The following is a 22,736-nucleotide window of genomic DNA, read 5'->3' as shown; positions in this document are numbered from 1 at the left end:
CGAATGTAGCGATCTGTTTTGTGCAATTTGATATTCAAATCAACTTTTGCTTAAATTATTATATATCTTCACTAGGAGTCATTTGCTATCCTTTAACAAGTTTTTCTTAAAATACTTTTCTGACGTGTTCCACAAAGGCATTAATCTGCTTCAGTGAGAGGATTTTTTGACTTGGTTCTACCTTCTCCAAGTGTTATCCTTGTTGTTTTACATTAGGTATAAAATGCTTGCTTAAGTGAAATATTTATGGTTAGCAAATTTATTTGACCTTACTCTTCTTGCTTGTGTGTATTGCTTGTATTCTTGAGGGGGCCTTACTTTGCTAAATACTAGAAAGGTCTTATTTCTCAGTTTGTTTCCATTAAGAAACAAATATTGATCTTTTAAATTTTCTAAATACATATATAAAATCTGTTGTGTAAAGTGGTATTTTCTTTTTTAAAAAATATGTGTTTTAAGACTTCTAACTTAATTGCTGCGTTAAAAAACAGTAGCTAGAGTAAAGGCCAGTCATTGTGAGCACCTTGGCTGTTCAAGAAATTTAGAAAGGAAGACCATAACAGAATATAACACTAGAGATTGCCTTTGTGTACATTAATATGCCAATAATTGTCTTCACAGATGACCATTCTCTTGAAGGCATGGGTGGATCCAGCAAACAGATTTTACAAGGTATGATGAGAATAAGTATAGTGGTTTATTAGTTTTATCATGGTCTGCCTGCCTGTGACTGTTTGTCACACATCTGTTTTAGAGGGTGCCTCTGGGTAAACGCTACATTTTTCTTAGAGGAGCTATTTTATGAAGTCCCCTTCTGCTGTAAACAGAACAGTGCCATACACTGTGCATGGCTAGGCGTTGAGACATTCACTGAAATCCAAATGTAGTGCAGTGTCAACACAGTTTAAAAGGGAGATCCTAAAAGCGGGGATTCAGCTTCTCTTCCTGATGCTGAAAAATCAAATAATAAAAACGTAGGAAAGAGTGGTTAAAAGCAGAAACCTAAGGAGCCTAATTGCAATGTAGGCTCTGGAAAGTGAAAAACAGTATTATTAATATAGAATGTATTTGAAAAATGCAGATCGATATAATTGTTAAAGTATACCTGAGCTTAAAACTTGCATTTCATCAAGCTATTGCAGTTGGTTTAGACAAGATGGTAATTCACTCTAAATTGCTTGAAGGAGTATTGGAGTCCGTGATCTCCTGAGCATTAGTGTAAATAAATTACTGATAATTTAGATGTCAGTTTTGAGCTTTGATTAATTTTTTTTGAAGTGTTCAAAAGTTAGAGGGGAAAAATTATGTAACGTAAGAGAGAGTAATTATTTGGCATACCCAAGTGTACATACTGTTTTATCTTATTGGATGATTTTCTGGCTTGTTTGTAGTCCTTGAAAAGGAACATTTTCAACCTCTTCCAGAATTTATAGTATACCGTATTACGTATATGTATACTCAGTACTTCACTAGGAGATATTTGAAAGTCAGTCTTTTCATGAAAGGCACATTTTAATTGAAGCACATTAAAAAAACTCAATTTTATATAATTTTATTTTAATTTTTCAGTACTGTGGTGGGTTAGCTCTGGCTAGCAACTAAGTACCCAGCAGCTGCTCTCCCACTCCTGCAGTGGGACAGGGAAGAGAATTAGAAGAGTAAAAGTGAGAAATAGTCTTAGATTAAGATAAAGTTTAATAAGTGAAGCGGAAAAAAAAAAAAACTGAGGCAAAGACAATTGCTCACCACCTCCCACCAGTATATCAATGTCTAGGAAGTCTCCGAGCAACAACTATTTTGGAAAGACAACACCCCAGTTTTATCGCTGAGCATAATCATATATGGTATGGAACATCCCTCTGGTCAGTTTGGGTCAGCTGTCCTGGCTATGTGCCCTCCCAGCATCTTGCCCACCCCAGCTTACTTGCTGTGGGGGCAGAGTGAGAAACAGAAGGCCTTGATGCTGCACAAGTACTGTTTGGCAATAGCTAAAACATTGGTGTGTTATCAATGTGGTTTTAGTCACAAATCTAAAACAGAGCACTATGCAGGCTGCTATGGAGAAAACTGAACTCCGTTCCAGCAAGACCCAGTACAAATGTAGACTTGGAAAAATCACTACAGAGCTGATTGATAGTTGTGTGTTGTTTTTGTGAGGAGGGATTATCTGAGTCTGGACAGTTGTATTCAAAAAGCTGTTTCTGAATGACTGTACCCATCATTGCCAGCAGAGAGCTCCAAAGGCTAAATTTTAGCTAGCTGCAAAGTGCTTGTTTCATTGTCTTTTAAGGCAGTGTGTTATTCTTCAAAGTAAGAGTGAAGTTGTTCATGTCTGCAGTATTGTTTAATTCTCAAAATCATTTGTCTTGGATTTCTTTGCCAAATAACTTCTGCAAGATATTGTCAATGAAACATAAGCATCTTTCAAAGCTTTACAGAGCTGTTTCTCTTAACAGTCTTTCCATCTTATACAGTACTTATCATTGTCTGTAGGCATCAGGGAACATGAGTTTCTTTAATATGGATGGGTATTGAAAGAAAAAAATTTAGCTACATCTGTTAATCACTGCTTAAGTTGATAGCCATGCCATGAAATAGCCGTTACTGCTAGGTGCAGAAAATAATGTAAATCCTTCAAATGCTCTATATTCTCCAAATACATTGAAATCCTGTGATCATTTTGTGTGTGTGTGACCAAAAATTGACCAAAAATTTAACAAGCATAAATCATGTTGTCTAGTTCTTGCAACTCTTCTCCGTAAACTGTCTTTGAAATACTCTATTAGCTTTCAGAATACCAAGTTGTACTGATATCAATTAATCTCTTACAGGTGTATTTCTACACATTGTTGCAGACACGCTTGGAAGTGTTGGTGTAATCATATCTGCTATATTGATGCAGAACTATGGTCTAATGATAGCAGATCCTATTTGTTCAATGCTGATAGCGCTACTTATAGGTGTAAGGTAAGTGTTGCTATCACTGGCGTTTGGTAGTATTTTTGATGCTAGTTACAGCACAAATTACAGCTCAGAAGAAAAGGTTTGTCTGTTATGCTAATGACTTACAACATTTGCTTTTCTTCCAAAAGTGATGCGTTACCTCTGTTCCGTACAGCTGTTCTGGTGTGCTCTTACATGAGCTATCTTTCTTTTCCTTTTCTACAGCTACAGCTTTTGCTCCTAAATCTGCATATTTTACCCCTGTTTGCATAATACTACAAAAATGTCTTTCAGGTTCAAACTGTAGAAAGTTTCCTCTGTGTTTTTAGTACATGCTTATATAAACCAGTGTACTCCAGTAAATGGAGCAGAATGGCTTCAGGGCAGTAGAGTTGAGCCTGCTGGCACAGGATGTGCCCTTGTCCTTGACAAATCAAGGCTGGTAATTTTTATTTTTTTTTTTTTTTCCCCGGTGAGAACTGTTTTTTCCTTTGTATTTGTATTCTGAGACATCCTTATTCCTTTTAAGATCTGATAAAAATGCTTCAAGTAGTTCTGGGCTTTCCCAGTTGTTACTTACCAAGATCACTGTAAATGTGAAGCTATTTGAATTAGACTGGACAAGCAAGCATTTCATTCAGTGATGCTGTTACTGAGGTTTTTCTGGCAGCAGTTTCAATGGTGGCATAGGGCAGAGTGCTGCAACTCCAGTTACAACCTAATAACTGAACACCTTTGTCTCTTCAGCAGTAGTGAATGTCATCTGATTAACTGCAGCTACTTATGTTTATACCATATATGGCATCTTTATACTCTATGCATGGCAGTGTTCACAGAATTATTGATGTGAATCTCCCTATTTATCAGAGTAGGGCAATATGCATCAGGCACTAAATGCCCACAGAGATCTGTGTGCTAGAGATCACTATTAAATTACCACTTTATATTAAACTTAATATTTTTACTTAAACCTCTTGTAATTTCATAAAGGACAAATTATTGCAAACTTATTCTATTACTGAAATCTCAAAAAATGGGAAATAAAATTTGCAGGTTACCAAGGGGAAAGAAACTATTGCTGAGGCAATAGGTGAGTAAAATACAGATTTCCATACACTTTGTATTTTAAGGGTCTAGCTTTGTGTACAGCAAAGCACATGTGGCGTACTGATCCGAAAATACCATGTGAATGAGAGTTTTTTTCGTCCATTTGTACAGAGGTTGGATGAAGACTACCTTCCATAATAGAGGTTTCATAATAAAGCTGTTTATAGGTCTTCTAGCACAGTTAGGAGGAACGTCTGAGGTCCATGTTCTGTGCTGAAAATGCTGGAGAAATTTACTGTTTGATGTGTCTTTTGACCTGATACCAGACCTCAGCCTGTAACATTATTTTGTTGGTCCACAACACTATTAACGATCTATAGAATCATTATGCTAACTGAATGCAGTCAGTTGCATCATAGTCAGTAGAAGCAAGCCTGCATTTCTTGCAGACTGACACATCCTGGCACAGCAGTGGAGCAAAAACTAATTGCGTGGCGGGGTGGTGGTGGGGGAGTGTGTGTTATTTTTTGTTTTAAGCAGTCCTACAGACAACTACTGATGGTTTTGCTTGAAATGCACTTAAATGAGATCATAAACAAGATGACTGGCAGTTTCAGGTAGATGTTCTTTGAGAGCTTGAGTCCCCTTTTGTGGTGTTTTGCTTTAGTAATCTTCATTTACACCTCTGGACATAAAACCTTTGTTTATTCTGCCTTATTCTTCACTATGCTTTGTATGTGAAGTGCTCTTCTAGAATTAATGCAAGAGGTTTTTCAGATTTTCCCATAAGGTGATCTTTTGTAACAATAGTATGGGGGCCAAACTGACAATTGGCAGGATATATAATAGTTTTGTCCTTAATCTTTTCAGGTCACCTAAATCTAACCTAGAGAAAAGAGTATACTGAAATTTTATGAAATTTAATTTGAGGTGGAAAACATTGTTTGCAGAAAGACTTTAAACTGATAGTAGCAAGAGCTGCGTCTAGTCTTTTTTAAATTGTCTGTTTGCTGATGGGGTGCATGTGGGTTTGAGGTGGTGAGGAGGGTGATGTTCAGTATCTAGTACAGGGATTCCTGGCCACTTCTGTGGGCCTATTTGCAGCCTTGGTAAGTAACTTTTGTGGGGGATTTGGCTTTAGATTAAATAACTGACTGCTGTTTCAGAGGAATATTTGTCAATTTTACTTGTGCGAAGTAGCCCACTCACGTCCCTTTTACTACTTAAACCAACTTTGATAAGGTGGAGTGGGATAAGAATATATGTGTGCCTCAACAAGTGGACCCATGCATGTGTGTTTAAAAATCAGGATCTGTTCTTTGTGGCTGTAATAAAGCAAGCATAGTTTTGAGGCAGAGATGCAAAAGCCAGTCTGATAAAGTTGTCCAAAAGTTTTAATGCTGTCTGGGGACTTTCCCCTAGTTGGGACTGTAAAGCTTTGCTGCCTTCAAATAGGGTTGTGTAAAAGCTCCAAGGTGCTGTCTCTTTGTACAGGACTACGTTAGCTGTTTGGTTTAAATCTAAATAGTAGTGTATTTTATTGCTGATCTTCCCAAGCTCTTTTGCCTGACTCCACATTTTAAGTCTATGAAATTGTCCATTTCTGTTTTAATTAGCTGCTTAGACCTCTGGTTCTACATTAAACGTATTAGTTATAAACTGATGAACTAGAGCAAGCAATACTCTCCTTTACTGCTGTTAATGTTAACCAACAGCTCTCAGTGAAAGTGAAGCCTTGAGCATGGATCTTCTTCTATGTCTTTGAGTATTCTGAAGCTTTAAAGTAAAGCATTGAAATGTCAAAATCTATATGGAAATGCTTTTCTTCTTGGCTGTCAACTGTTATTTGGGAGGGAGACTTCTTTCCTAGGAGAATGTCTTTTTATGTGTGTGTGTATGTCTTTTTATGTGTGTGTGTATCTTTGAGCTCTTGTTGTGCTGACCTTCTGTCACTTGTTCTCAAATGCCAAATTACCGTATTGGATTACGACTTGCCTGTAGTACAGGTGCTCTTCTGTCATCAGGAAGGTATCTTAGGAAACAGTTGTGAATATTGCAGATGGCTCCATGAGTGTAAATCTAAAGTCATGGTGGGAGAGTTAATTAACAGAATTGAATTCTGTTAATTTTTAGATAACGAGGATGCACTATTGTGAATGTTAGAGTCTAGAAACCCTGCTGGTTGTATATGAAAATAAAGTATACATAGAGCAAATTATTTTGATAAAGTTGGAAATTCCCAATAAAATACAAACTGGTAAATTAATTTTTACTCATGTTAGTTGGTGGCTTTCTTCTCTAAGGGAAGGATCCTCAGACCAGTCTAGATTTCAGTATCAGTTTGCATCTGTGTTTAGTCCAAGTAGTTAGTAGGCTTTCCAGCTGGGACGAGCTTGCATAGAGATGAATTAGGACAGAATTGTAGATGTAAATTTGAGGCAGGTGTCTTCTATAGGATAAACACCCATCTTGTAAACAGTATAATAAGGTATCTTGAAAGAAGTTTTTGGATTCCTAAGTTTAAAGAGTAGTTTTCTTAATCAGCTGGACAATCTGGGGCACTATCACTATTGGGATTTGGGAAAGATTATATTCTTGCAGTATGATGGGTATTATTGGAAGTGTGTATTCAGAAACATGTTTGAATTATTTTCAACAAAACCAGGTTTATTTTCTGATGCTGAACTTTAGGTATATCTATTTAAAAGAGGAATTCTTGTGGTAAAAGTTGCAGGAGGAGCAAAGATAATGGTGTGACAGTAGTTAGGTATGTGGGTTTGAGACTACGGAGAATCCATTCTGTCTTTAACAAATTAACATTGGCATGTTTTTTGGCCTGATGAGAGATTGTCATAGGAAGATCTAATTAATGCATTAATGTGGTACCATGGTATAACTAACTCACAGCTTTTATATCCTGTAAAGATACTATGATGCAAGTAGTACAAAGTAATCTAGAAAAGTAATTAGATTAAAATGGAGGAATAACAGATGTTGAATTTGGTATCCATTACTGGATCTGGGATAGTATTTATGAAATCACATGGCATTTTGCTCTTTCTTGAAATAAGCAAATGGGTATAGTGGACTAACAAAACTATCACCAAGAACTTTCAGGTTCCCAACTCTAGCTGCTTCGTTACCTGAGTATGTATTGAAATTTTCTTAAAATGGAAAATAATTATCTCACTGAATTTTGTCTCAAATTGTACAAAAATAAAGACTTTGCAATTCAATTTCATAATTTTCCTGAAACTGATGATTAAACATAGTTTAATTTAAAAATATATACCAGTAAATCTACATTAGTATGTCACACTTTGCATGTCCAAGCAAATATTTAATCAAAATGTGGATATCATAGTGCACTTACATTTTTAGTGTACTTTAAGGTCATTAAGTAGCTGTTGCAATTTATTTATGCCATTGCAGTAAGCTGTGTTTCGTTGAAAGTCTGATGATACTGTGTTCATACAGGCCATTAGATTTTAAATACAAAATGCATACATTTTAGGAATGTGTGTAGAACACTTTGTGTGGTCCAAATTTATCAGGCAAAGGCATAAGCTGTATAGAGTTGGTTTTAATTTACTTAAACTGTAAAAGTAATGTTTTTGATTCTTCATGTACAGTTAATGTTTGAGATAAAAAGCTGAATGAGGTGATGGTGATAAGATGCCTTTAGAGGTTCATGAGACCCTTTGAGGAGCATTTTAATAGCTTGCGTTTTAGCAAGGAAATTTTAAAGAAAAAACTACATGAAAAATGAAAGACAAACTAAAATTAAGAAATTACTGTCTCATTGGTGAATTTAGTGTTTAATACTTGGTACGTTTTTAGTTGTTTGAGGGTTTAATTAAGTTTATATTTTGTGCTTTTTTTCTGAATAAAATGTGCATATACCACTTAACCTGATAGTGATTTGGCTTCAATCATGTATCCTCCAAGTTAATTGCTTAATGGTCTGAGTTTGACTTACAGAGTGTGCAGGGCATGGGTAGGGGGTAGATTTGATCCAGGGCTCTTTTTTTTTTTTTTTTTTTTTTTTTTTAATCTGTATTCTTTCTAGGATACTTATCCAAAGAGGGAATAAAGGCAGAGCACAACTCCTTATTCCCTTCTGTGGAACTATGTATAATAAGCCAGTAGAATATCAAAGCAGTTGCATGTGAGTGCAGAGGGGAATCATTGCTCTTAATCCAAGATTGCTTGTGTCTAGATGAAATAACTGTTCGTTCATTTTATCTTGAGTGTTTGCTAGCTTCAGTGTTGGGCATCTCTCTCTGATTTACTTGAGTCTTGCCTGCTCCTATTAGTGGGTCTTCTGTGTTCTGTTTTCTGAAATGATGGCAACACTTGCCGAAAGAAATCGCAAAAATATTTCTATAGGATGACTAAAGAACTTATTGTTGCCATATAAAGCTGTACAGCCTCTAATTTGAAACCTATTTTGTCTTGTGCAGATGCATGAAGGATTGAGCAACACCTCTTCAGAGAAGTCAAGCAGTGCTTTTAATTCAAATGGTTGAGCCTTCCTGTAGACATGTCTAATTAGTGCAAATTGTCAGCTACTGACATGGTCGCTCTGTGTTGCTCCTGTGATCCTTCACTAAGGCTGCTCTAAGATGACACATTCTCTGCCTAACTCCTTGTGAGTTAGTGCAGAACATTCTGGCTGGACAGTGAAAATCCAGTATGGGATTCTTCTGAGGTTGTTTCCACTGACAAATACACTTCTAAGCTTAGTGGAAGCTGAAATCGGGTAGCTCTTGCTAGAGTACAGAGAGGTAAGATTAGTTACTTGCCTTCTGTAGACTATGACTGTCTACATCCCAGTAAAAGCCTGTCTCTAGTACGATTATATAGAAATATCGTTCATACCTATTACACCTCATGCTTTGAAATTTTATCTTTTTGGAGGAAGAAAAATTGCCTACATATTACTGTTCGGATATAGAGAGGCAAAGACATGAAGTCAGATACTTTCCACTTTGCAAATTTTATTATGCTTTTACTTGCTGTAGAAAGTTGTGTTTTCTCCATTTATTTATTCATCTGTTGAGCCTTGACAAGCAGAGGGCTTGGTAGTTTGTGGTTTCTCGATTGAAGGGCTATAGCCTGTAATTTTTTAAAATCTCTGCATCATAAATCTATGGCCAATTCTGAAGGATGAAGCTGGTGTGGGTGGGGGGTTGTAGCTCTTGAGTGTTCCTGGAGGCTACCACTAATATCTGATGAATCTTTCTTTGATTACTTTCTGTACTATCTCATGCAAGTGTCCATTAATTATAAAGCATAAATAGGACATGCCTAAAAGATGAGTCTGGTTTATAGCATTTTGTTTGAAGTCTTTTTTTAAAAAAAGGCTTGGCTATTCATAGTTGTTCAGGTCGACACAAGTATTTTCCCAAGGTGTTTTCCTCATAATTTAATGTGCCTGAATCAATAAACAATTTCTCAAGTCTCTGAACTGCTTTTAATATTTAAAACTAGATGTTCCTTTATTTTTTTTAGTCTTAGGATTCTATGCCTTATTCTGAAATGTTGAAGCAATTTTAGTATTTCAATCAGCTATGTGAAATTAGTCATCAAGCAAAAGCCACAACTCCAGTATAAAGCATGAAGTTTGTCCGAAACCACTGTTAGAGCCACATGTTTCTAGAAAGGCACCGTAGACTAAATATGAAACTAGATTGGATAGAGCATGCAGACTACATATTAAGTGGTCAAAGAAATGAGGCAATTTACTTCAGTCATTTAGTGAAGTTGTTTCCATGGATTACATCATTTTTACATAAAGTCTAGAGCTGCTTGAGCATAATATAAAAGACCTTTGGGGGAGGACATGCCTGTAACGTATGGTGTATATACCTATAAAGTTTGGGTCATAACAGTATAAAAAAATTACTTTTTTAAATGAAGTGCTGCATTCACTAAGATTCAGAAAGAATGTTCTGTAGGAAAACTCCCCCAAACTAGCGTGCTTGTCATTGATGGTGTTTTGAGGCATCATTGCTAAATGGCATGCCTTTTATTTACAGGGTAATGGTACCTGCCAGCCTTGTGTGAGAATCAAAGTACCATGTTACTATGAGAACAGACAATTTAAAATTGGAAAAGTAAATGTTGAACCTGTGATCCTTGTCTTGAGCAAAGCCTGCAGTCTGATTAAAATTGCCATTGCCTAATAGAAAACTTTTATTAAAGTTCTGAAATAGACTGACAGTCTTGGCACTGCAGATGTGGATGGTGGCTGGAAAAAAAAAGATTTTGAAATCTGGCTGTAGATTTTCAGCTATGGTATTTGAAGAGCCATTGCTGGTCCTGAGTCTTAGCAGTGTTTGTTCACCTTCCACATCTGTCACAAGTATCCTCTATTTTCTATAGTGCTGAGAGCAGGAAATGAATTTCCAGCTGTGCTCTGACTACAATGACTGTGTAAAGGGTTCTTCACGCCAGAGTTCTTTTCAGCCTTTCTGTCCAAGATCATGACAATGCCAGAGTCTTGCTAGTTATGACTACAGAAACAGTGGCATAAACAGGATGGGACTGGCATGGGTATGAGTATTATCTGAATGTGATGCGAGTTGATTAAGAGTCTGATGCTTTCACTCTTCATTGTTAATCAGGCCATGTGTAGTAGTGGCAGGCTGGATATATGAGACTTATGTCAGTGGCTTTTATCTTTTTGAACACCTTTTGCTTCTTCTTTAACAGTGTATGTGGAAGTGTGATGTGCTGCTGACTCATTTGCACACATTAGCTGCTTTTGATATTATGGCTTTTGTAGAGGATATGTTTACATCCCAAGTCTTGTTGTGGGTTAGCGCCTCGTTCAAATTCCATTGTCTTGTAAAATTGTGATGTTTTAGGTTCAAGGCTTGGTAATCAGAGACCATTGGAAAATTGCATCTGCTTTTAGCAGCAAAGCTTACAGACTGCTTATGCATGAAAAAACTCTCCACTTGGTGAGCATTCAGCATTATTTATTTTCCTCAGTAGTCTTTCTATAGACCAAAAAAAGGGGGGGAAATACCAGTGCAATAGTTGTTGTAGGGACAACCACGTGTATTTTGCACTAATGACTAATCCAAAACCAGGAAAGCTTGGTCAAATTCTCTAACCATGTTTTCAGCCTGCTTGGTATCATCATCTTTCCTAGTGTTTTCTTCAGTCACATGAGACGGAACTAATCTTTCTAGTGCCTCCTGCTGATTAAGTAATACTGGTTTTTAGTTAGTTTTTGAGAAAAGAGCATACTGTGTGGCGTTTGGGGTTTTAATTAAAGGTTTTTTACTTCAGTAGTATGCATGAAACAATGGAAAACCCGAGACATCAGAGAACTGGATTCTGTAGTTTGTCATGCTAGTTTGTCATGCTAGTTTGTCTTACCGTAAAGGACGAACTTGTAAGATAGTGTCCCTTTGGATGCAGAGATGAGTGCGTGGGCTTCTGTGCTCTAACAGCATTTGTGAGGGCATACTGCATCGCTGCTGCTCTCTTCTGGCCTTTTCAGCTTTGCAAAAGATAAATTTGTAGCTGAACAGTGTGTCTAAGTTAGAGGAGGGAGATGTGAACTGGGATATGCTTCAACTTGCACCTATAGTATCAAGCCACATCCTGATTTACTTCTATTCTTTGGACTTTTAAGATGTTGCTGTTTCAGTTAAACACCATGGCTTTAGCATTTTTGTGAAGTCTGGATAAAAGCATATCTTGTGCAGCATTACAGCCAAAAATTTGCACAGGAGGTTTCCCTCTTACAGCTTCAGCGTAGAGCCATTACAAAAACATGACTGGGTGAAATCTTGCCAGCAGGGAGACTATCTTTTAAGCTGTACCACCTATCCTAGGAGTGGCGTGTCTTCCCCATTCACCTTTTGAGCTAATGGTTCCAATACGTGCTGCTTTAAACTGCACCCCATGGCCTGGCAAGGAGAGACAACCTTTGGTACTTGTACACACCTTGCTGATTGCATAGACTTAACCTTGGAAGATAAGTTTCTTAGGCAACAAGGTTTTCAGAATGAAGCAGATCTTAATTTTAAATGCATCTTCAGCTGAAGAACTTTTGTAATCCACTATCTGTAGAATGTGAGGCTCCAGTTAAGCTTCCTTTAGACAGATTGACAGTTATTGCATTGCTAAATGTTTAATTGTCTTGGTGACAGGTCCAGTTTAGGCAACTCCTGCCCGCTCCTAATTGCTTCTTCCTGTTTCTGAACCGATTCCTCAGTAGCAGTGCAACTGTGTGAGGCCACATGATGGAGTGCATCAGGCAGTGAATTTGGCCGGAATAACCAGTGTGCCTGCGAGTAGACTTAATTTTAGGGTGGTGGTTTTTCCAGGGGTTCATCAGACAAGGCATGCAGCTTCTAACTCCCTCCCACCCCTGGCTAAGCATTAGCCAAGGAGTGAGCTGAGCAGTCAATCAGCCAGCACTGCTTCCATGTGCAAATGGAACCATCTCTTTAAAAATGGAAAGGAATGGTTAGGTCATGGTGTTCAACATCTGCAAATATACAGCTGGTCTATGCAGTGCATTCTACATCACTTCATGAGATTTTAAACAAAGCTTCTGTGGTTTCCTTTAACAGACGGCACAACTAATCTCCTACAAATGTTTTCTGGATGCTTTTTATCCCATCACTATACACTCCAGCTGTGATGGCAGCGCTGAACACTGAAATTCAGCTTATAATTTCTGAAATATATCATCACTTTTGGTCTAGAGTGTGAGGTGACTTACATGCTCTTGAAATTAGATTGCTATTTAAGTTTTAGTGTTGGGCTATAGATATTTGTCATCTGCTTGAAAATTTTAGGATGCTCTGAGCCAGACTTGATGTGCTACTCAAAAAAAAAAAAAAAACCACCAAAAAACAACCCAAAACTTAATAAGAGTATAAATTTTTAGTGGTAGCTTCAGGGTATGGGCTTACTGGTCTCCTGGTGTTATTAAAAGAAAAAAAAAAAGGAAAGGAAAAATAATAAAAAAGGGTATTAGTGTGATCTTAGTTTGCTGATTAAACAAGACCATTTGGCCGGGAGGGAACCTCTAATTGCTTCCAAATGTTTAATCCTTGAGCTTGGATGAGACCCTACACTTAGTTCACTTCAAGAATATGCTAAGTTGTCTGTTTCTGACAAATAACTTTGTTATAGCTGGACTGGTCCATACTAATTTTGTTTTATGAACTCCCTATTATTGTCTTAGTTCATAAGAAAAATATGCCTTAAGCCAAACACAAAAGCAAAAACCATTTCAGTTGCATATTTTTATCATTGGTTGTGAGTGAGTGCCATTGAAGTGGGTTTTGGTTTTGAGCAATACTTATCAGCTGCTTTGTCAGATAACTTTTAAGACACTAAGAAATTTCATCTCAAATCCCATGATTAAACTATTAAGTCTTTTGTGACTGTCCACCAGTTGTCTCTGTGGAAAATCTGTGGGAAAAGTAATCTTGCCTTTAGTAAGATACCATAGCAATTTTGTCAATCCTTTTATTTTCTATATCAGGCAACTTTCTCAGCTTCTGGTGGAACAACTAAAGAAAAATTATTCAAGAGCATTAAGGAGTATTATGTTGCTCTTTGTTCTGCATCTTTTGAAAACATAATAGTAGCTAACTTCCTTTTCTCTTTCCAGTATTGTTCCACTTCTAAAAGAATCCATTGGAATTCTGATGCAGCGAACTCCTCCTTCCTTGGAAAACGCCCTGCCTCAGTGCTACCAGAGGGTGAGCTCTTAGGCCGTTTTTGCTTCAGATCAAGCTGCTGACTGAATGAGTCTCAGCTGTGTGTATGAGGGTATTTTGTGATGTTTTTCCAGTAATCCTTGTGAAACGTTCCTTAGATTATACAAATGGAGGTACCAGTTTGATTCTTATCTTTCTGAAGTCCTAAATTGTATATAGCTTCAACTCAGTTTGTGTTTTAAAATGTGCTATGTTGGTTTAGAAAAACAAATCCTGAAGCTTTTCCTCTCAAAGTACTTTGTGCTGATATAAAGTGCACGTTTTTCTGTTTTGTTCAGCTTTTGTCCCCCTCAAAATCTAGTTCTTAGTAAAGTGAGGTGGAGTAACATTGGAAGTGTATTTATAAGAATATGTAGATTACTCTGGATTTGACCTCTCCTAGTACTCCTGCTTAACTTAGATAAGTTAAATAAATAGGTATTACTGTGTCATGACCTGAACATTGAAGCACCTTTGCAAAGTTAATAGAAAGCACTTGTAGGAGTACCATCTTTCCTTGGGAAGTTACAGGATTGTAATCATCATGTGGAGGGTTTGCTAAAATTGGACAGAGGAAAAAGAAGGGTTTTGACAGGACAAATCTAAGTCCTCACAAAATATTTGCAGAAATATTAATATATTACTGTTAGTAGTTAGAATCTCTCACAAATTGTTTAATGGGAAAACTCCTGCATTGCAAAAATTGCTGTTTTAATTGAATGCCCTCTCAAATTTAATAACTGTGACTTTTCTCCTTGGATGCCGCTGTTTTCAGAAATGGTTTCAGTTGGATATATGTAGAATGTAAATGCAGCAAGATAAAAAATCATGACCTGTACGTACAATCTGTATGTTTTCACCTTCCTTACAATTACTGAGATGGTAATAAGGAATTTAAGTGAAATATCACAAATTGCACAGTTAGCTAGAAGTAGAAGAATGCATTGGCTTTTATAATATTTTCTGTAAAACAGTACAGACAAACATTTTCTGAAATATATTTTTTAAAATTTGACTGTATTTTCAGGTGCAGCAGTTGCAAGGAGTTTACAGTTTACACGATCCACATTTCTGGACCCTCTGTACTGATGTTTACATAGGGACTTTGAAATTATTAGTAGCTCCTGATGCTGATGGAAGGTGGATTCTAAGCCAGACTCACAATATTTTTACTCAGGTATGTCTCATCAGCAGAAATCACATCTCAAAGCGTAAATTGCCTGTCATGTGATGTGACATTGTAATTCTTATCAAGAAAAATTAAATGTTTCTGGTTTTGGTATCAGTATGTTTTGAAAAGCTTCGCTGCTCCAGCTGTATAGAACAATTTCAAAATACTCAGTAATGTAGATGGAATTACTGTACCTCTCTGCATTATTTTTTTGATGCCACTTAATGGAAATAACAGCTGTAATTGTCTGAGGTGTATCAAATTAAGTTGAAACCCCATATTGACCTATGAGGAACCAAGAAAATAGATGAGGCTTACCTCAAGATACAGCTTCCGACCACAGACTGGACCTACTTAAGTTTTTCATTGTGCTGATGCTGTATTTGTCATTCATTTCTATCCCTCTAAGAATCCATGGTCTTTGCATATTTTGTGTTTTAGTAATATCCATGCTGTGGTGATGTCGTGGTTTAACCCCAGCTGGTAACTAAGCACCACACAGCCTCTCACTCACTGCCCCCCCCCTCAGTGGGGTGGGGGAGAGAATAAAAAAAAAAAGTAAAACTTGTGGGTTGAGATAAGAACAGTTTAATAGAACAGAAGGGAAGAAACTAATAATGATAACAATAATAATAAATGGCTTGGAATATACAAAACAAGTGATGCACAGTGCAATTGCTCACCACTTGCCAACCAATGCCCAGTTAGTCCCTGAGCAGCGATTCCCACCCAGGCCAACTCCCCCAGCTTACATACTAGACATGGCATCACATGGTATGGAATATCCCTTTGGCCAGTCTGGGTCAGCTGTCCTGGCTATGTCCCCTCCCAAATTCTTGTGCCCCTCCAGCCTTCTTGATGGCTGGGCATGAGAAGCTGAAAAATCCTTGACTTAGTCTAAATGCTACTTAGCAATAACTGAAAACATCAGTGTGTTATCAACATTCTTCTCATACTGAACCCAAAACATAACACTATACCAGCTACTAGAAAGAAAATTAACTCTATCCCAGCTGAAACCAGGACAGGTGATCACTAGTTAAAACGTAACCATCAATTGTCATGTTGTATATGGCCAGTATGTTCCCATTTATTTCCCTACAGTTTATATTTTTTTATATAGATAGTGATGTATTTGATAGCACTTGTAGCTGATATGAAATGCTGGAATTCTTGTGAAAAACAGAAACTTTATTAGAAGTTGATAGTTCTTGCCTTAAGATTAAAAACTTACAAATTTCAGAAAGATTTTTCTGTTGCTTCCTTATACTTTGAACCATGAAACATGAAATTCAGTTTGGCTGCCTATCCAGTATAGCTACTGGATGTGAATGGTTTACAAGTAGAACTTAGAGTCTATTAAGATAAAATAGAAAATTTCTCTCCAAGCAAGAGAACTTTGTGAAGCATAAAGCTGGAAACTTTCTCATACCATGCAGAGCCCAACATCCTGGTTTTATCCTTGACGTTGGAGGACTGTATTTGAAAAAAACTATTACATTTTTCCATAATGTCCTTTCTCTGCTTTTGAGTAATGGAGAGTTTTGTAGCTGAAAAGGAGACAAATATTCCTGTTTATAACCAGTGTTTTAGGTAACAGAATATTATTAGCTAAAGGGTAATATTTTGGAGATATGTAAATTACTGACTTCTCTAAGTGAGCTGGACAGTGAAGAAAGGGAGCTTCTGATCAGGTATATTTGATACTGTAAATAAAGACTGCTTCTGTCAACAGGTTAATTTGTGCTTGCATAAATGTTCTTTTCAAAGCTTTCTACAGTGGGGAAAGTCTGTGTGTGCTCACATGCACATTCTTTTCCCTGTTCTAAATGTTGTATTGGCCCACTGCATTGGCAGCTTGCGTATGTCATGGCTTAGAGAATTTTTTATGCATCTGATAAGTGCCCCTTTTACTAACTGTTTTACAACATTTATTAAAAATTCCAGACTGGATTGGGGGGGGGGGGGGATTTATGCATCTTGCCTACTAAGTTTCTGGACTTTCAGGAGAGACACCACTGAAGCCAACCCTACAATGTGCTGCCTGAGCGCATGAATTCTTTCGAACTCCTTAAAGTTTAAGGAATTTTAAAGTAGTCAGTCGTGGGGAACCCAATAAAAATAAACGCAGGTAATTGTTTTTATGTTAGAGACTTAGGAAAGGAGGATTTGTTGTTACAAATATTCTAAAATCAAACTTTATGAATAAAATTTGGTCCTTTTTGAGATGTTCCATCACATACAGCTTTAGATTGAGTAGGTAGAAATCAGTCTGTGTGGCTTATTCTGCAGACTAAGTAGTTTGAAACTAAGGGATATTTTTTGGGAAGGACTATACAGAACATTCTATTACATTAAAACTAATTTTACATCTCAAGTCTCCAAAGGATTGCATTTTCCAAGGGAGTCATTAGCTCTTCAGCTGTTTTGTAGCTGTGCAGGTATCAAGAGCCATGTGTCTAGGATGGGAATTGGGAGAACAAGGTCTATCATTTTTCTTACCTGACCTATGGTAATAAGTGGAGGAACAGTTGAAGCAAGTAGAGGTTTTTCTCCTTAGTAATATTGGCCCTCATTAATCTTAATATAATTGATAGTTGTTTTTGCCACTCAACTGAGCTAAAAGCAAGTTGATGATAGTTGAAGACAATAAGATCTTTAGTGGTGTTCAGCCTAATGCTTCAAGATCACGTTGCATAACCAGTGACCATCACAACATTGTTGCTGGCCTGCCGCGGAGGTTAAAATGAATGACTAAATGATTTTTTTTAAGGCTGTTTTATACTGAACGATGATAAAACTAAGCAAGTCCATCTAAGCCTACTTTGATAGGATTTCTGAGGAGACAAATACTTTCATACAATTCACATATGTTTACCAAAAGTTATTTTAGTGTGTCATGATGTCATGTAAATTCACTGTAGTCGTTGTTTCTTGCTAAAATCTTAAGCGTAGAACTGGTTCAAATAACAAATCCCATGTTACGCTCTTGTGCTTACCTCCATTTTAAACTGACAGCTCTTCAAGCAGCTTGCTTTTCAGGAAGTTTAAACTTGTACAAAATAAAGAATTGCTTTTGTGCAGTTTCACGTACAACAGTTATTTAGGATGAACCAGACAAGGTAATGTAGCAAAGCTAATGTTAATATATAATTACATATGTGCACTTGACTGTGTGAAGAACTATGTATTCATACAGCACTCTCAAGGTTTGTAGGTTTCCAGATTGCCAGTATCTCAGTGAATGATGTGCTAAATGTGGAAGGTGAATTACAGAAAAATAAGATGCTGAGGTTTTTGCTAGGTTACTTACTGATGTGGGCTGGTGTTCAGGTCAGTTAAATTGCTTTGGCTTTACAGGTTTTTTTCACTCTCCTTCTCTCTTCCATAGGCAGGAGTAAGACAGCTTTACATACAGATTGATGTCGCAGCCATGTAGTGAATTTCTGAAATCTGTGCTGTTGGACCAAAGTTTTCTGTACTGTAATGGTATAACAACATACTTCTCAAGACAGAGCCTGCTACCACCACTGTTCTGGAATTGACTGAATAGATTTTTGCCCTCAGGCTATGGATGGAGTTCACTTCTAAGGAGCAGATATTGAATGAATGTTATGGACTTCGGGTCTTGTCTTTTTGTGGCCCCTAAACTTGTACGTTTTTGAGGGTTTTTTACTTACTAAGATTGTGGTACTGGAAACCCTGTCATGTCTTCAGTAAAGCTGCTGAAACCACTGCTCATTCCCATAAAACCAGTGTTATCAACAATTGGAAACTTGTTTTGTAGATAATGTCACAATGGCTGACATGCTTCAATATAATTCTATGTTTGTACAATTGTTTGTACTTTGCAAACTTAATGAACCAAACCATATTGGGTTTTCAAAGTGCCTTCTATATCAGGAGAGGTATTTGCCAGCATAAATATGGAGCATCAAAGGGTTTTATTACTTTTACAAATATCTTGTATGCAGTCTGATTATTTACTAGTGATGTATGTGGGGAGGTTGTGTACTTGCCTAACTGTAGATGTTAAGACTTCCCTTATACTTGCATCTTACCAAACAGACAGAAAAATTCTAAATGTAAAAGGCAAAGCTGTTGTGAAGAGACTTGCTTCCAAAACAAACTGGATATTTTGTTCCACATATCTTGTGGAAATTATTTCAGTCAAAATACTAGGTTTAACTCTAATTCTTAGTCTCTTCATATTGTTGGGAGTAATCAGACATTACATGATGCTACTCACGTTCATAGTCACTGAAACAACAGGCAGCTGAGGGAAGATGCTGGTGATGGAAGCAATGCTTGAAGTTTTTTTATCTTCCAAGTTACGTGGCAGGAAAAATTAAATCCCTAAATTGTTTGTGAAAGCTTAAGTCTCCTTGATTTTAATAGGTTGTAATAATTTTTATTAAAGTGATTGCTGAGATAACTTTTGCCTTTCCAAATACTGAAAATAATTGTTCCTGGTGGTAATACCTGAAATGGAAATAAGGACCATGGTTCATGCTGTTTAAGGTTATGCTTTTTCCAGGTTGACAAGTCTGATATTTTTTACTATCTTACTATCTGTAGCCTTGTGTGTTTTCATGGGGAAAAAAAAAAAAACTCTTAGTGCAGTAAGTAGGGTTTTTTTCCAGAAACATTAGTCTGTCATATTTTTCTAGCATTTATAATCATATTACGCTTCACAGCATTGTTTTCAAAGACAATCTGCTATACTTGGTATTACGGATGATAATTCCACTATGCTGTAGTAGTTAACTTAGTAATGGAAGATTTTATAAGAGGACATTCTACAAACAGAACATTGGGGAATAAAAAACAAACCAGGCCTTCTTCTGATAAATCATAGCCGCTGCTGACTGGTATGGATTTTAAGTCTGGTACCCAATATGTGCTAATACTGAAATCAATGCCCTCTGAAGCTGACAATGTCTGTGTAGTAAGTGCTAGGCACTATGAAAGTACCGAAGATTCATTTGCAGAAATGGTTTGTTTGCTACTGATGTTGCTGAATTCATGATCGAGATGAAGGGTTTCTTGCGTTCATTCAGTCGTTCCTATACAGCACCTGAATTTTGATCTCTCTTCATGTGAAAACACAATGGTTGCCAAATTGATAGGTGGTTCCTGAATTTTCCAGATGAAATATTGAAACATGAATGTTGATTTTGTACAAAGCTTGGGGGTGTACTCTTGTGCTTGGAACTGAAAACTGGGTGTAAAGAAAAATAGCAGTAAAAAGCCTCATACATGCTGCTTCTGAGCTTTACAGTCTCTTCTAGTCTTCAGATCCCTCCTTCTCCCTACTGCTGGTTTCTGATCCTGCTCGCTTCTCCTGGGGATGCAGGTGCAGAGTGCCCTTTCAGCTGGCTGCACTGTTCCACATCTCTCTCTTCTGGCCTCCTGCCTTGGCACCCTGTAGGCTCCCTCCCTGTCTCACCTTGCAGATGCTCTGCCAGGCCTGGAGTTCCTGACTGGAGGATGGGATCTGAAAGTTACACGGCACAGGGTAGGGTGCAAGAATCTGTCGAGCAGACTTGAGTATTGCAGTTTAAGATACCATTTGCTTATATGTTCACAGAAAAGGTAATTAAAATATGGTTGTGACTACAGGGCGGAGATCCCTCATTGTTTTGTAGTATGTCGTGTATAGACTGCTGCTTGTTCGTTGACAGCATGATTGCTTGATTTTTTTATTTTTTTTAATAGTTAATATTACTACTATTTGAGGCTAGAGAAGATCAACTGATACCACTTTAAAGGCAAGCGTCAGCCAACTTCATTGCAATTATGTCATGATCCAAGAGCAGGCTTTGGTTTAAATCATTTTTATACTAGCACGTTTCAGGACCGAGTATTCCTGGACTTGCTGAAATACTGTAGTGCTGCCCAAATTGCTGAGCATGGCTCCTATTTTAGTTTTCTTAATGAAAACACAACTGCTACAATTTGTTTCCAAGTGAGAATCTGCCTGAGTGGCAATTAGGTTTGTTGTTGGTGTGGTTTTTTTAAGATGTACATCTACAAACTTTTTAAATATGGGAAGTTGAGTGAAAAAGCCTATAAGCTGGTTATAATTACGCAATATTGGTTTTAATAACTTCTGACATCTTTTTGTTGCTCATTATGATTTATCTGACTGTTGGAAGCATATGTACAAGTGGGAGTTTTCTAACCAAGATAGCACTTTCTTCATTATTTTTAAGGACAACTTGATGTTTTTATAATAAGAAGTGTATCATTTGTTTGTTAAATATAATTGAGGATAGTGTAGGGAAGTCAGATTCAAAGTAGACTTTAAGCCTTTTTAGGCTTTCTGAAAAAGGGTAAGCATCACAAAATTCTACAAAAGACAGCAGATGACATGTCCAGTAGGTAACTACAATCACATCTAATACATTGGTAAACTGTGACATCTGATTTATTTTTTCACCTACTAAAGGGATACTTGCTCAGCTTTTAGGAGAGTACAAATCATGCAGTTACAGGTGCAGCTTTTCTTATCCTGAGAGTCAAAGCTCCATTATTTTGTGTTTTGCTAATTACCTAACACTTGCCTGCTTATGTAACACTTTGCTTTTAACACTTCATTGGCGCTGCATCGCATCATTTAAACTGACTGATATCCAGAGATGGATGAATGTCTGCAGATTATCTGCTAAAACTCAGCTTCCTGGTATCCAGTATGGAATTTTGAACCAAGTTTTCAAAGTATGATTTTCTCATGTTTTCATGTAGCTGGTCTATCTTTGTGGGTTTTTTCTGTGACTGAAAACAGTAACTTACAACCATATTGTCCCAAAGAGCAAGCCTGCAAACTGCATGATTTTTACAGGACCTACAGTAAAATAAGAAGATACAACAAGTGCTACAGAGTGTCTGTATTAAAATGCCCCAAATGTTTGTCATGGTAAAAAATAGTGGAAGAAGACTACTCTTAAGAGAATGCACAGTGAAGACTGGTCCTTCGTAGGCTAATCCTGTTAAGTCTATACATATGGGTGGACTTGTTCCTTACATTAGTAGGGCCCCTACAGAGAGCTAGATCACTTGTGCAGTTTACTTAACTAAGGCAAAAAGTGCTAGTCCAAATAAATGACTCTGCTTTTTATGTAATACTGCTTACTAAAACAAAAGTTTAATTGTATCATTAGTAAGAGCTGCTGACACTTTTTACGTAAAAATTGAACCTGCTGCTATTAATAAAATGGACCTTAGTGACTCTTAACATTCTGAATTTTTTTTCTGAAGAAGTAAAGCTGGGTTTAAAGGTGAAGGAAAGAAGGGTATCTCTTTTTAACTGTTGTAAGTGAACCTGTTTTGTGAATGTAAACAAGATACAAGAGGGGAGAGAAGCTGCTGCTGAACTGCAGTTTTCCACCCTTTGCACCCACTGTGCAATCAAATTGTAAAGTTCATGGCTTTTCTCTCACAGTGCAGACTTCAGTTGCAGAAACCTTCATGCTTCTATAAAATGCAAATCCTAATCACTACTTGTTAAGATCTTTAAATACCAGTTCAGAGCAACAGCTTTACTTACTAATTAAGCCCTGTCCTGTTTTCCCCAGTACTTGCCACTTGCTATGATTATTGATTCTCCCACCCCTTTTAAGCGTGTTTGGGAATGAATATAGAGGGACTTTCTTTTTTTTTTTTTTTTTTTTTTCCCTCTAATCCATTTCTCTGATCCCTAACACTGACTCAGTGGTTAATTCCTCCTTTACACTTCTGTGAAAATCCCTATCTGCAGCTTGCCGGCATTCCCTTTTGGATTTCTCGCCCATTCAGGCTTTGTTGCAATGACCATCCCTGTTGGGACTTCACTGGCC

The 22,736-nt window shown here is 37.1% G+C and overlaps 1 protein-coding gene across 3 annotated transcripts in view; it reads left to right on the top strand.

Annotated features, from left to right (window-relative positions):
* Positions 1-22,135, top strand: part of SLC30A7 (solute carrier family 30 member 7) — a 35,131-nt gene extending 12,996 nt beyond the window's left edge. For all 3 annotated transcript variants that reach the window (XM_052802644.1, XM_052802643.1, XM_052802645.1), the window contains 5 exons: positions 622-672; positions 2,832-2,967; positions 13,640-13,730; positions 14,755-14,904; positions 18,290-22,135. In XM_052802644.1, the coding sequence (XP_052658604.1) occupies positions 622-672; positions 2,832-2,967; positions 13,640-13,730; positions 14,755-14,904; positions 18,290-18,337 (476 nt within the window). In that variant the 3' untranslated portion in view covers positions 18,338-22,135. The remainder of the gene's footprint in view (positions 1-621; positions 673-2,831; positions 2,968-13,639; positions 13,731-14,754; positions 14,905-18,289) is intronic.
* The last annotated feature ends 601 nt before the right edge of the window (positions 22,136-22,736 follow it).

The sequence above is a fragment of the Harpia harpyja genome, chromosome 11 (genome assembly GCF_026419915.1).
Source record: "Harpia harpyja isolate bHarHar1 chromosome 11, bHarHar1 primary haplotype, whole genome shotgun sequence".
Lineage (NCBI taxonomy): Eukaryota > Metazoa > Chordata > Aves > Accipitriformes > Accipitridae > Harpia > Harpia harpyja.
The sequence above is the reverse complement of the archived record's forward strand: the minus strand, read 5'-3'. Positions and strand labels throughout refer to the sequence as shown.